Source organism: Lycium barbarum, chromosome 4 (genome assembly GCF_019175385.1).
Source record: "Lycium barbarum isolate Lr01 chromosome 4, ASM1917538v2, whole genome shotgun sequence".
Classification (NCBI taxonomy): domain Eukaryota; kingdom Viridiplantae; phylum Streptophyta; class Magnoliopsida; order Solanales; family Solanaceae; genus Lycium; species Lycium barbarum.
Window position 1 is genome coordinate 27719771 of NC_083340.1, and position 11968 is coordinate 27731738.

Genomic DNA, 11968 nt, shown 5'->3' on the forward strand with positions numbered 1-11968 from the left:
AACTTTTTGTTTTCCGAGATCGTAGAGTCGAAGAAATTTTTTCTTTCACTGTGATGTTCCTAGTCCTAACACTATAATTTATTTAAGTCGAAAAAATAAACTAGTTAGTGATCGCTCAAGAAACTCATCCCTAGAGATTGAGCTGGAATATTTTAATTCAGATGGTTGAGAAGTAATAAGTTTAATAGTGCTTGTGCATGAACTTCATTCAAATTTGCCAAGTACCTTTCATAAATCATTATCTTACCACTTGACTTCCTAAGAATACGTTGCCTCTTCGGATTGAATGGAATATATTATCTACTTGAAGAAACCACTCAAGTCCTAGGTAAAGTTCGGATAATATACGAAAATGTACTATTTTACTTTATTGTGCCTGCTGTAGTCTTCTAGATCCAACTAGATGTTATCCTTCACAAGATCTCAGTTGGACCTTGATACTAGTCTTGAAAGCCTTTCAATTAGAAAAAAAGAACTGATTTTAGATTGAGAATTGCGTGAATATTATACATTGGTAGAACTTGTACTTTATATATCCGATTAAAGAAGGGAGCTTATCAATCATCTTATTTGTTTGTATGCAGCAAACAACTTTCAATAATTAGTAACTAATTAAAATTAGACAGCATGATTTAACAGGAAAATGACCCCGTTTGTACCTAGACTAAATTAGGATTTATTAACCATCCTAATTTAGCATTACAAGGAGGATAAAGTAAATTAGTAGATCTTGATTATCCTTACTCAGGAAACAAATTAATAAAGCAAACATGAAACTAATATCAATTTTAAGAATTCATCTGCCTTGCATAGACAATTCAATGAAACTATTGAAGGAGAAAACCTGCTATTACTACACAGAAGTTGAGCTAATAAGTAGTAACATCTTAAGAGTGCAAATGGTATGACAGCAATTTTCGTTGAAAGTATTTTACTAGAAAATGTTCTTCTGAATTTAGTTGGTAAGTAAAAAATAATTTCAGAGAAAATATATATTAAAAATAGTAACATTATTTACTAAATCGGAGGGCTATCTAATAATTTGAGTATTAGAGATTAATAATAATGTGCAGATGTTAGGAAATAGTTGGAAAACAAACTAAATACTACAGCCTATTCTTGTTTATCACTCAAAAGATAAAAGCAATCATCCCACGAGTACTTCATACACATACCTTTCTCGGCCTTTTGGCTAAGATCGAGAGTACTTCGTACACAAATTTCCCACACAAAAATTGCTCTCTTCTATTAACCATGTCGAAAGAATATCAGGAGCCTGGTACAGACCTCAAAGAGAGAATACGACCACTGGTCTGTATCACAACTGAGCTAGTACACAAGTTTAGATTTGTGACATGTTTTGTTAACCTTCTCTCTGTGTGTGTGGTGGGGGGTTACAACTAGAGTACAAGGCAGGCTGGAAAATACAGAAGATTAAAACCAGTTGAATTTACCACCCACCCTGCCCAGTGATGTGGAATGAAACATTATTATCATTACACTATTACATGTAGGCTCCAAACATGTAAAACCAGATATATCATTATGAATTGAAAAGACAAAACAATCATCCTGAATGCACTTCCTAGAAAAACTCGTATTAACTATCAGAGTCAGAGATTTTCTCCTCCTTAGGTGGTGCAAACTGCCTGCTGAGCCGAGATCTTGTCCAGGGATCCATGGCTGGTCTCTGTGGAGGTTGAGGATTTGGTGGTTTGGATTGTCTAAGTTCATTTTCTCTATCAATAAACCTGCCAAAATACCCCAACTGGTCAGAGTCTGGCTTACTATAGTCGTCCCTTCACAATCTCTTGAAAACTTATTTTAGGGGGGTAGAAAACAAAATCACTCATGCCAAATAACTCCCGCACATCTGGAGGCAATTTCTCAGTATCTACTAGCAAAAGTTATGTGTCTATTTAAGGGAAAATCTTACTCTATATAGGCCATTTCTGCAGCATCACCTACTCGAATCCTAGTTCGGAGCATTCTCGTGTATCCACCAGCTCTATCTCTGTAACAAACGGATTTTAAGATATTTACAACCATGGATCTATATAACAAAATAGAGTAGAAAGCAAAATGGTCTGAGGTTCACTTGTATCTGTAAGCCAATTCAGTAAAGAGTTTATGAATGACAGCATCCCCGCGCACAAAGGCAGCTGCCTGTCTTGCAGCAGATAGAGTTCCCTGCAATAGTTCAAAAAGGTGCCAAAATATAAACAAGTCAAAAAACATAACTCCTCAAAGAGGACAATTACTCAGAGAACAAAGGAGAGAAACCAGAGCAAATAACTACTGATATATATCAGAGAATTTATTTATTATGTATGTATTTATTAGTTATTTATTATTATGTTTTGAAAACCGAAAAATCCAAAGCCAGTGGTGCACGGTTCGAAATTTAGTGGACAATGAGCTCGTCCCTCTACCCTTCTCCACTTAAATACTAAGCTTCTTTTAGCGGCAGTATTCGAACCCGTGAGGTGCACTTTAGATTCCATCTCAAATCTCATTTTTTGGTTTTCCAGATGAGAAATGCACAAAAGTTATTCTGTTTTTGGTTGTCATTGATGCGAGATTTGAAACAAGAAATACGAGAAAAAGTTAGATTGGCAGGAGTACTTTTTAACTCGGGTCGCAAAAGAAACCAACAAGGCCAAGGTTACCAGCTTAAGCTCTAACCAAAACCAGCCAACACCACTACTACAATCAAGAAAGTGGTCTAAATGATGATCCTTTCAGTTATATATAGTTTTTCCATGTTAAGACAATCCTCACTAAAGTAAAAGTAATTCATCAGTTGAGACAAACCTAAGAGGCTACAATGTTTCACCCATTTCTTTAAATTTCAGCCTTGTGATGACTCTCTCTAAAATCAAAACCAAATCATGGCACCTGGCAGTGAGGGATAGAGATGGCTACCTTGCTACCTCATCATCAACAAAAACAAATCAAACCAATTTACCTTTCATTTTGCCATAAGTATGCTTAAATTACTCGGTAAATCAGCTCTATTCTAGCTTCCTCAGACTACACGGTTTCTGATGGAAAAGAACAGTCATCGACTTCTGTACAGAAGATACTGCAGACTCAAAATCATATAGAGAAGGCAAATGTTCTCTCTAAAACTAGCCTTGAAGCTTGGCTAATAATTTCATAGAACAAATGACATCGTTATGCCGCTGATATAAAGTGGATAGTTGTGATGCAATTTTAGATTAGGAATTTATCAAATAAAAAACTATTTACACAGAGATTACTGATTAATAGACATTTTTTTTAGCAGTATATTTCTCATGGTATGCATTTCAAGGATGAATGAGACTAAGACGATATTAACATTCTTGAGACTAGAACGACATATTAATATCCCTTACACCCCAAACTACTTTAGAAACTTAATTTATAAGAAAAAATACTTAGAAATTTCAATCTTCCATCCATATTTGTACCTCCTTTCCAAGCTGAACCATATTGTCGGCCAACCTTCTGACTTCCTTTGCCTGCATTCATATAAGAAAAACAGATGGATTAATCATCCCAAATAAACAGTGAAACTACCAGCTTGCCAAATGGAAATTCCAAATGCTTTAAAAATGTTTTTTTGTTATTTTTGAGAGAAAATCTAATGTCTAAATGTTATAAATAAACCAAAAAATACTTCAGATATCAAGGAAACATTATACTTCAGAAGGATTCATCTTATTCCCTCAGTTTGCTTATTATAGGTAATACGTGAGTCTCATGGCCTACGGGCTCCTTTTTAAAGATGGTAGCATAAACGATAAATATTCACTTCAACTATAGATTTTTTTAATTCTTTTGAATGTATAACTATGATTTGTGTCCATAGTTATTGTTTGTACCTTTCTTCAGTAAAGCTCGCATGTTAAATATGCTTTGAGCTTTAAGCCCCACGAGACATTTTTCTTTTCACTTTTCAGTTTTGATAACACTGGGATAAGATGCTCATAAGAACACAAAGAACAAAAGAAAACTAAAACAAGGAGTCACATCATTCCTCTCGAGATCATTTAATGTTGTTCTAAAAAGCAATCAAATTGTCATGCTGAAGATGTCAGAGAAACACAGATAAGAGAATTAATTTTTTATTTTTTAAAAGGAAGATAATTTTTTTATCAGAAGTGGATATACAATCCCAAAATGTAGACGAAAAACATAAAGCCCCAAGTAGTCAGTGACTTCTTTTTCCCATAGTTGATTCCAGTATCTCCTAAACCTGCTAATGTTGAGACCATATTTTTGTCCTAGAACACTCTATCAATCCAAATACACCAGAGTTTCAAGCATAGAACATTCCACAAACATTACCTTCTATAGTTTTATAAGACCACCAAAGTAGAAGGAACTCACTCAAACTATGACACAAACTTCTCTCATCATTGAATAGCCATAATCCCTAACAAAAGAGAAATCCACGACAAATATGGATGGGACTCCTGCTATGTATGCACATATAGACCAGTTAAGCTTAAAATCCTCATTCGATGTCTATATTGCTGCAACTGACAAGCATGACGTCTACCATGAACAACAATCATAATCTTTCATTTTAGCAACTTTCACTTCCCCAAAAAAAGCTAGGAGTAACAAATATACTCGTTAGAATCGTAAACTTTAAATAGCGAACAAAGACTTGAATCATAATGACAAAACTATACCAAGACGAGAACAACAGCTTAAGATTTATCATCATATTATTGAATTTCCATGAAACTAGGTCCTATTTGAGTTGGAAAAATGATAAGAGCCTGCGATGCTGTCATAAGGTCATATAACATCGGCAAATATCAGACAAAGGAATATCGCCTATGAGACCCTCCCTAAACCAAACACGTTCATAATCACCAATTCAAAGGATGGAAGTGAAGTAATCTATTCCCATATCTTGCATGCCAAATGCTCTAGTGAAGAGAGGACATCCTCGATTTTGATCACAACAGAACAGTTATTTTTTGCTAATAACAAAAACACTAATAGACACCAAGATCCCTAACTGCAGAACCGAATCTCAACTTACAAATGGTCTCTTCCATATGTTATAAATCCCTTTACAAAGAAAAGAATGCATCAGACACTCAATTTTCTCAACCATCCATTTAGGGAAACTGAAGCAAATACATTAAGTACAGAAAACACTAAAAATGTTCACAACGAGATCCCAAAAGGCGATACAGCAAGGGCTAGTGCGATACCCCACAAAGGCATTCCAATATACGGAAAGGGGAACACAAGATAGAGAACCCAACCCATGCCCCCTGGGCTTAGTTCAAGTGGCAAAGGTTAAGGGACTTGTGACTTAGGCCACAGGTTCAAGCACTGCGCCATGTGAACTAAGCCTGGTTTAACGTGTTGAAGAGTATAGGGCGGGCCAATCATCCCCAAGTTCCAAAGACTACGGCTGGTCATAAGGGTTGGCCCAAAACACATTTCTCAATCATAGAAAAAAGAGACCGAGAAACCCAGACACAGAAGTTCTGATTTTATAATTACTACTAAGATCCATCAGCTAAAATCCCCATCCACATTTATTTAAACAGAGAGCCAATGGCTAACACACTAAGAAGGTCTAAAAGATTAACAAAGTGTCACTTTTCAAACAGAAGATAGGACTACGCTACTTCAAATGATAAAACACTAAGATCATGACTACCCAGTCCATAGCTAGTAATCAAAGAATACTCTTCCCCTTCTAACAACCGGCATTATCCCTCACAATTGTGGTTGTGGATATATGGAATTTTCAAAATCCAACTCGTACTAACTAACGCCCTCGCACAAAGTGGGCGGCCCAGAAAGATGGAGACAGGAAGGAAAAGTTACGGAAACCCCACTTGTGTAGATAAACGATTTGAATGTACATGGTATTACCATTAAGTTCTTTCATACATGGTGTATTATCAATGAAATCTACTGCTTTACCTCAAAAAACGAGATCTTTTGATATGCATTGTGAGATATTCCTTTGAAGTTAAACAATTAATCGAATAATAGCAAAGACACATAACAGAACATTTGGAAAATGGGCAAATGTAAAGAAGACAAATCAAATGTGGTATTACCTTAGCAACGGTGGTTTCAATTCTCTCGTGCTTCACTAATTGGGACACCATAGTCCTACAGAGAAACCCATTTATATAAACTAGTTCAAGAAACACAACAAAGAGTAGATAGAGGAAAGTAATGGAGGAACCTGAGCATGGACATACGATGTCCAGTTGGACGATTCAATTTCCTAAATTTTGTCATTTTTGGCTCAAAAGGAAAATGGATAAGAATAGCGAGAGAGTGTGTAAAACCCTGATTTTAGAGGTTTTACCTGAGGATCCAAAACCCGGATCCGTTACTGAAAGCCCAATTTAGATTCATTCTGTTCATTTTTTTGTGCGGATTGCCCTTCTTTTGGAGTGGTATTTAAAATTTGCCCCTCATATTTGTGGTCTTTAAATTATGTCTTTTATATTGCTGGTCTTTAATTTTTGCCCTTTGCGTTGCAACCCTGAGTGTTCACGCAGAAATCATGAGATTCTGGGTTCGAACCCCCGCTCAAGCATAAATTAAAAAAAAAAATTACAAGGCAAGATTTGGGTCGCGTGTATGCCAGACCCGGCATACATTTGTTAAGGAATTACCAAAGTTATGCCGGACCCGGCATACTCTGCCTTATGGGTGATAAGTTGGTATTTTACCAACTTATTTCTTCTTTAAGCTTAGACTTTTGCAATGATTGATTGAAAAAATAGTGCATTTAATGTCGTTTATTTCCATTTTATAGGTTTATGTTAGAAGTGATCGGAAGAAACCAAGCGAAAATAAAGTAAAAAAGAGGCCAAATTGGACAAAAACTGCACAGTTTTGCAAAACTGTCAAAAGTGGACAGTTTTGCAAAACCGGGACAGAACTGCAAAAAACGGGCAGAACTGCAAAAACTGAAATCTGGGGCATATTTTGTCATTTTTTGAACTTGAAAGAATTAGGGCAGCTACAAAAGAGAGACTTGGGGCATATCATTATCATCTTTGGCCATTTTTCATACAAGCTTGGAGGCTAGGGTTTCATCTACACCATTGGAGGAGAAGATTGGAAGCACTTTAATGAGATATTTCTTAATCCTTTCTTCAATTCCTTGTTTTGTATTGTATATCTAAGTGTGTAGTATTTATTTTCTTCACTTGAATCTTGTTTATGGAAATATTCTATGATTAAAGTGTTGGATGAAACTCTTGTTTTGCTTATGTATTGAATGATTTTTATTTCTAATGAAGTGGGTTATTGTTTCTTTAATTAATCTAGTTCTTGAATGTTTCCAAAGGGATTAGCTAACCCTAGGACTCACCCATTTACTTTGATTGAGCTCGGAAGAGAAAATCTAGGTTGGGAAAGATTGATTAACAAGAATTTGGGTCATTAAACCCATCTAATAACTTGAGCTCGGAAGAGGATAGTTACTTGAGGTTAAATTGATTGTGCCTAATATCACACTCTAAGGCTTGGAAAAGCTTAGAGTGAAATTCATTGATTTGGTTGGAAGACTTTCAATGAGAATTTAGAAATCATTATCTATTAACATAAACCCGCTCTTAGTTGTAATATCATAAAATACATTGGATCGTTACTTGAGAGTAATTTCCCTTGTATCCATGCTTGTGGCCATTGATCATTTTACTTGCTTTCTACGTTAGTTTACATTTTTGCATTAGTTATAATTTTCTCAAAAACCAAAATATTATCAAGTGTTTGGCTTAGTGTAGAAAGTGAAAATTCCTTACTTGCTTGATCGCCTAGCATATTGTTCCCTGTGGGATCGACCCCGACTCATAGTTGAGTAAATTATATTGCATACGACCGTGTACACTTTCTCTTTGAGGAGTGAATTTGGACGTTATCAATGGGCAAACTTGGCATAAGTATGCCGGGTCCGGCATAACTTAGGTAATTCCTTAACAAGTTTATGTCGGGTCCGGCATAACTTTGGTAATTCCTTAACAAGTTTATGGCGGGTCCAGCATAACTTTGATAATTCCTTAACAAGTTTATGCCGGGTCATCCATATTTATGGACAAACTTTTAATGGGACCAGACCAGTAAATCATAACAAACCAATAAAGAATGTGAATGTTCTGTTCTACCGAAATGTATCTTAATGCATATTCAGGTCTTAAAATGTTGCAAATGTACCTCAGTCTGTTAGTATTTGCACTTACCAAGTTGTGTAAATTGACACATCCTACGATGCACCAGTAGATAAAATATAAAAACAATATCAGCCTTTTATGAGCATGCTTTGTTTCTGCCAATGTATGATCTGTTTCTTTCCCAGCGTTACTGCTTTGCTGATGTTAAGTTCTATTTGGTTGCCAATATGCGGAGTTTGAACAAACCAAATTTGGCTTATAAAACAAAGTCTCTGTCTTAAGGAAAAGTTATGCCTTATGGGGCATACTTTTAGTTATGCCTTAACTAAAAGTCTGCCTCATAAGGCATAACTAGGAAAAAACTTTTAGTTAAGGCTTAACTAAAAGTTTGCCCATAAGTATGCTGGATCCGGCATAAACTTGTGAAGGAATTACCAAAGTTATGCCGGATCCGGCATACTTATGCCAAGTCTGCCCATAAGGCATAAGTATGCCGGGTCCGGCATAACTTTGGTACTTCCTTAACAAGTGTATGTCGGTGGAGGCATAGCGAAATTTAAACTCTGCCTTGCGATTTGTTTTTAAATTTTTGACTGAGTGGGGGTTCGAACCTGCAACCCATGAGTTTTAGTTGAAGGGCAAAATTTAAAGATTTCAAATATAAGGGGCAAAATTTAAAGACCACCCCAAAAGAAGGGCAATTCTGCGAATTGCCCCATTCTTTTTGTGCGGATTTATCCCTTCAAATGCACTGGTCTTTAATTTTTGACCCTCAAAATTGGTGGACTTTAATTTTTGTCCCTTTCGCCTAATACCATTAGGTTTGGGGTTCGAATTTCGGTTCAGTACAAAAAAAAAAAGATAATTTCGCAAGACAAAGTTTTGTAGAAAAGTTAGGCCTTAAGGCAGAGTTTTGCAAAGTTCCAACTGAGTAAAAATAAAAAATAAAAAATAAAAAATAAATTTTTTTTTGCCTTAATGCAAACCTTGCCTTCAGGCATTTTCGCAGGAAAATCTCTGCCTTACAAATCCAAACTCTACCTTGCAATTTTTTTTTAAATTTTTTGACTTAGCGGGGGTTCGAATCCCAAACCAAGGGGTTCTAGCGAAGGACAAAAATTAAAGACCACCAATTTGAGGGACAAAAATTAGCAATCGTGCAAATTTCCCATTTAGATTTGGACATGTTTTGGTCGGGTCATTTGCATGAATGCCCTATCTTGGGGTGGTGTTTAATTTTTGCGGGTCATTTGCACGATTGTCCTTCAAAAGCACTGGTCTTTAATGCTTTCCCCTCAAATTGTTGGTCTTTGATTTTTGTCATTCGCTCTTGGGGTGGTGTTTAATTTTTGCGGGTCATTTGCACAATTGTCCTTCAAAAGCACTGGTCTTTAATGCTTTCACCTCAAATTGTTGGTCTTTGATTTTTGTCATTCGCCTAATACCTCGAGGTTCTGGGTTCGAATCCCGGCTCAATAAAAAAAAAATCTCAAGGCAGGGGTTTGTAGCAAAATTAGGCCTATTCAGGCAAAAGTTAGGCCTTAAGGCAGACTTTTGCCAAACTCTGTCTTATAAGGTTCAAACTGTACCTTAAGGTGGAGTTTGAATCCAAAACTCTGCCTTGCGAATTTTTAAATTTTTTTTGACTTGAGCGGCCATTCCGCGCAAAAAAATGAATTTTTCCACTCAAATTTGTGGTCTTTAATTTTTGTCATTCGGCACTTTAAGTAATAAAAAAAGTGGTCAAAAATATCCCTGACATCGCAAAAACAAAATAAAATCCGGTCACCATACATTTATATTTTCATATCATAATATAATACAAGTTATGTCTTACAAGGCATAGCAAGTTATGCTGCTTAATTCCTACAAAACTTATTCCGCTAAAGACATAAGTTCAGTTTGGAACTCACAAGTTATACCTTACGAGGCATAACTTAGTTTCTACAGAATTTATGCCATACAAGGTAAAAGTTCTCTAAACTTATGCCAGGCGAATTAGATACCACACAACTTATGCCAGATAACTTAATTCCTGCAGTACTTATGCTGGACAAGGCAAAAGTTCTCTAAACTTATGCCGTGCGAAATTCGGTCATAGATAAGGGTACTTTGACTCACAAATTTTCATTAAATGAGAAGTAGGGCCAAAAATTAAAGAGCATCATATTTGAGTTAGAGACCACCCCCGAAACAGGGACAATCAGTGCAAAATTTACGTTTTGGTCCATTATCAGATGGTTTATAATTTGGGAAAACAACAAAAATGCCCACTATAGGCAAACCTGTTATGCGAAAATATCCCTTCATAATCTAATTTCTGGACTACCTAATCTGCCGAAACTAGTTACCCAAGTACCCTCTCCTCCAAACCCTTTCGGGTCATTTGCGCCTTTATCCCTATTTTGTGGTGGTCTTTAATCTTTGCCCCTCAAGGCAAATAACTATTCTGCTGGGCATAAGTTTATATTTTTACATCATAATATTCCGCAAGTTATGTCCCACGCCTTTAAAGAACTTATGCCCCGCTAGGCATAAGTTTAATTTTGAAGGGCAAAATCAAAGACCAGCCAATTTGAAGGTCAAACCGTGCAATTTCTTCAATCATTCCTCCATGATACTATCTCAGTATATTTATATATCAGGATGATATCATGGAGGACTCCGACTGAAGTAGTCCTCTGTGATACTATCGCAGTATATGGTATATACCATGATGGTATCATGGAGGACCGAGAAGTGTCTCGTATATGAATATAACATGATGATATCATAGAGTTTTTTCTTTTTTCTTTTCAGGAAGTGTGATTTTTGAATGAATGAACGTGGCCCTCTATGATACCCTGTAGTATATTATAGATACCATATGCGTATCATAGAAGGCTGATGAGTGTTTTGAAGAAATGAAATAAGTCATTTGTGATACCATCATGGTATATAGGAGATAACGTGTTGGTATCATAGTTATGTGTGCATCCGGGTAAATAATTTTGAGGGTATGAAAGTAAGGAGTCAGGGCGGGATAATTATTTTGTTTGTAGTGGGCATTGGTGTTCTTTTCCCCAACAACTTTACGTCCCCTTAGTTTTGGGCGATTAGCACAAAAATGATACTTTTATGTTGTTATTTAAATATTGTCCTCAATTTTGATATTTATGCAAAATATTTTTAATGATTTTTTTAAAATTGAAATACCCTTAAGTTGAGCAGTAGAGATGACGGTAAGAGTATCTAAATTTAGTAAATTGTGGTTTGCAAGTTTTGTTTATGGATTCTGAACCATAATTATTTTTACCTAATGGGTTCTGAATAGATTACATATTAAATGAGTTTTTTTAAAACATAAATACATAGTGAGAGTCAAAATTAATGGGTTATGTCGAACCCGTAGCTAGCACTATGACTCAACCACTACAAGTCACGACAGATCGATGTGACTTCTAATACTCCCTCCATTCTCCTTACTAGTTTCTTATACTAAAAATAGATGTTTTTTACTTGCCCAAATTAGTGAATCAAGATAGATTTATTATATCCTTCCAATACTACCCTTTTCATTAAATAACTACATAAAGCACGAATAGTCAAGCGTATATTTACAAATCATATTTAATATAGGTTATTTAGTATCACAAACGTTAATAAATAATTTCTTAAGGGAGTGTCAAGTCAATAGTGGACAAATAAAAGGGAATGGAGGAAGTATATTTATCTGGCTATTATGTTGAATTACTCATAAATCATACTGGATCGTAATGACTTCAAAATAAAGAATAGGGAAAAAAACATTTGAAAGTTGTGACATCTAA

The 11968-nt window shown here is 35.6% G+C and overlaps 1 protein-coding gene across 1 annotated transcript; it reads right to left on the bottom strand.

The window, feature by feature from the left end:
* Window positions 1-1220: 1220 nt before the first annotated feature.
* Window positions 1221-6365, bottom strand: LOC132635690 (uncharacterized). The gene is made up of 6 exons (XM_060352189.1): window positions 6218-6365; window positions 6087-6141; window positions 3456-3506; window positions 2099-2190; window positions 1937-2014; window positions 1221-1751 (listed from the first exon to the last, which is right to left on the bottom strand). Exons 1-6 carry the CDS (start codon window positions 6271-6273, stop codon window positions 1601-1603), a joined length of 483 nt encoding a protein of 160 aa, XP_060208172.1. The 5' UTR covers window positions 6274-6365; the 3' UTR covers window positions 1221-1600.
* Window positions 6366-11968: the final 5603 nt, after the last annotated feature.

What these genes read in the sequence shown, in the direction of transcription:
- LOC132635690 (XM_060352189.1), bottom strand. Translation starts at nt 6,273, where the DNA reads ATGACAAAATTTAGGAAATTGAATCGTCCAACTGGACATCGTATGTCC. An exon ending in TGGTTCAGCTTGGAAAGGAG is followed by an intron (nt 2,191 to 3,455) that starts GTACAAATATGG and finishes GAACTATTGCAG; the next exon opens with GGAACTCTATCTGCTGCAAG. An exon ending in GAATTGGCTTACAGATACAA is followed by an intron (nt 2,015 to 2,098) that starts GTGAACCTCAGA and finishes CGTTTGTTACAG; the next exon opens with AGATAGAGCTGGTGGATACA.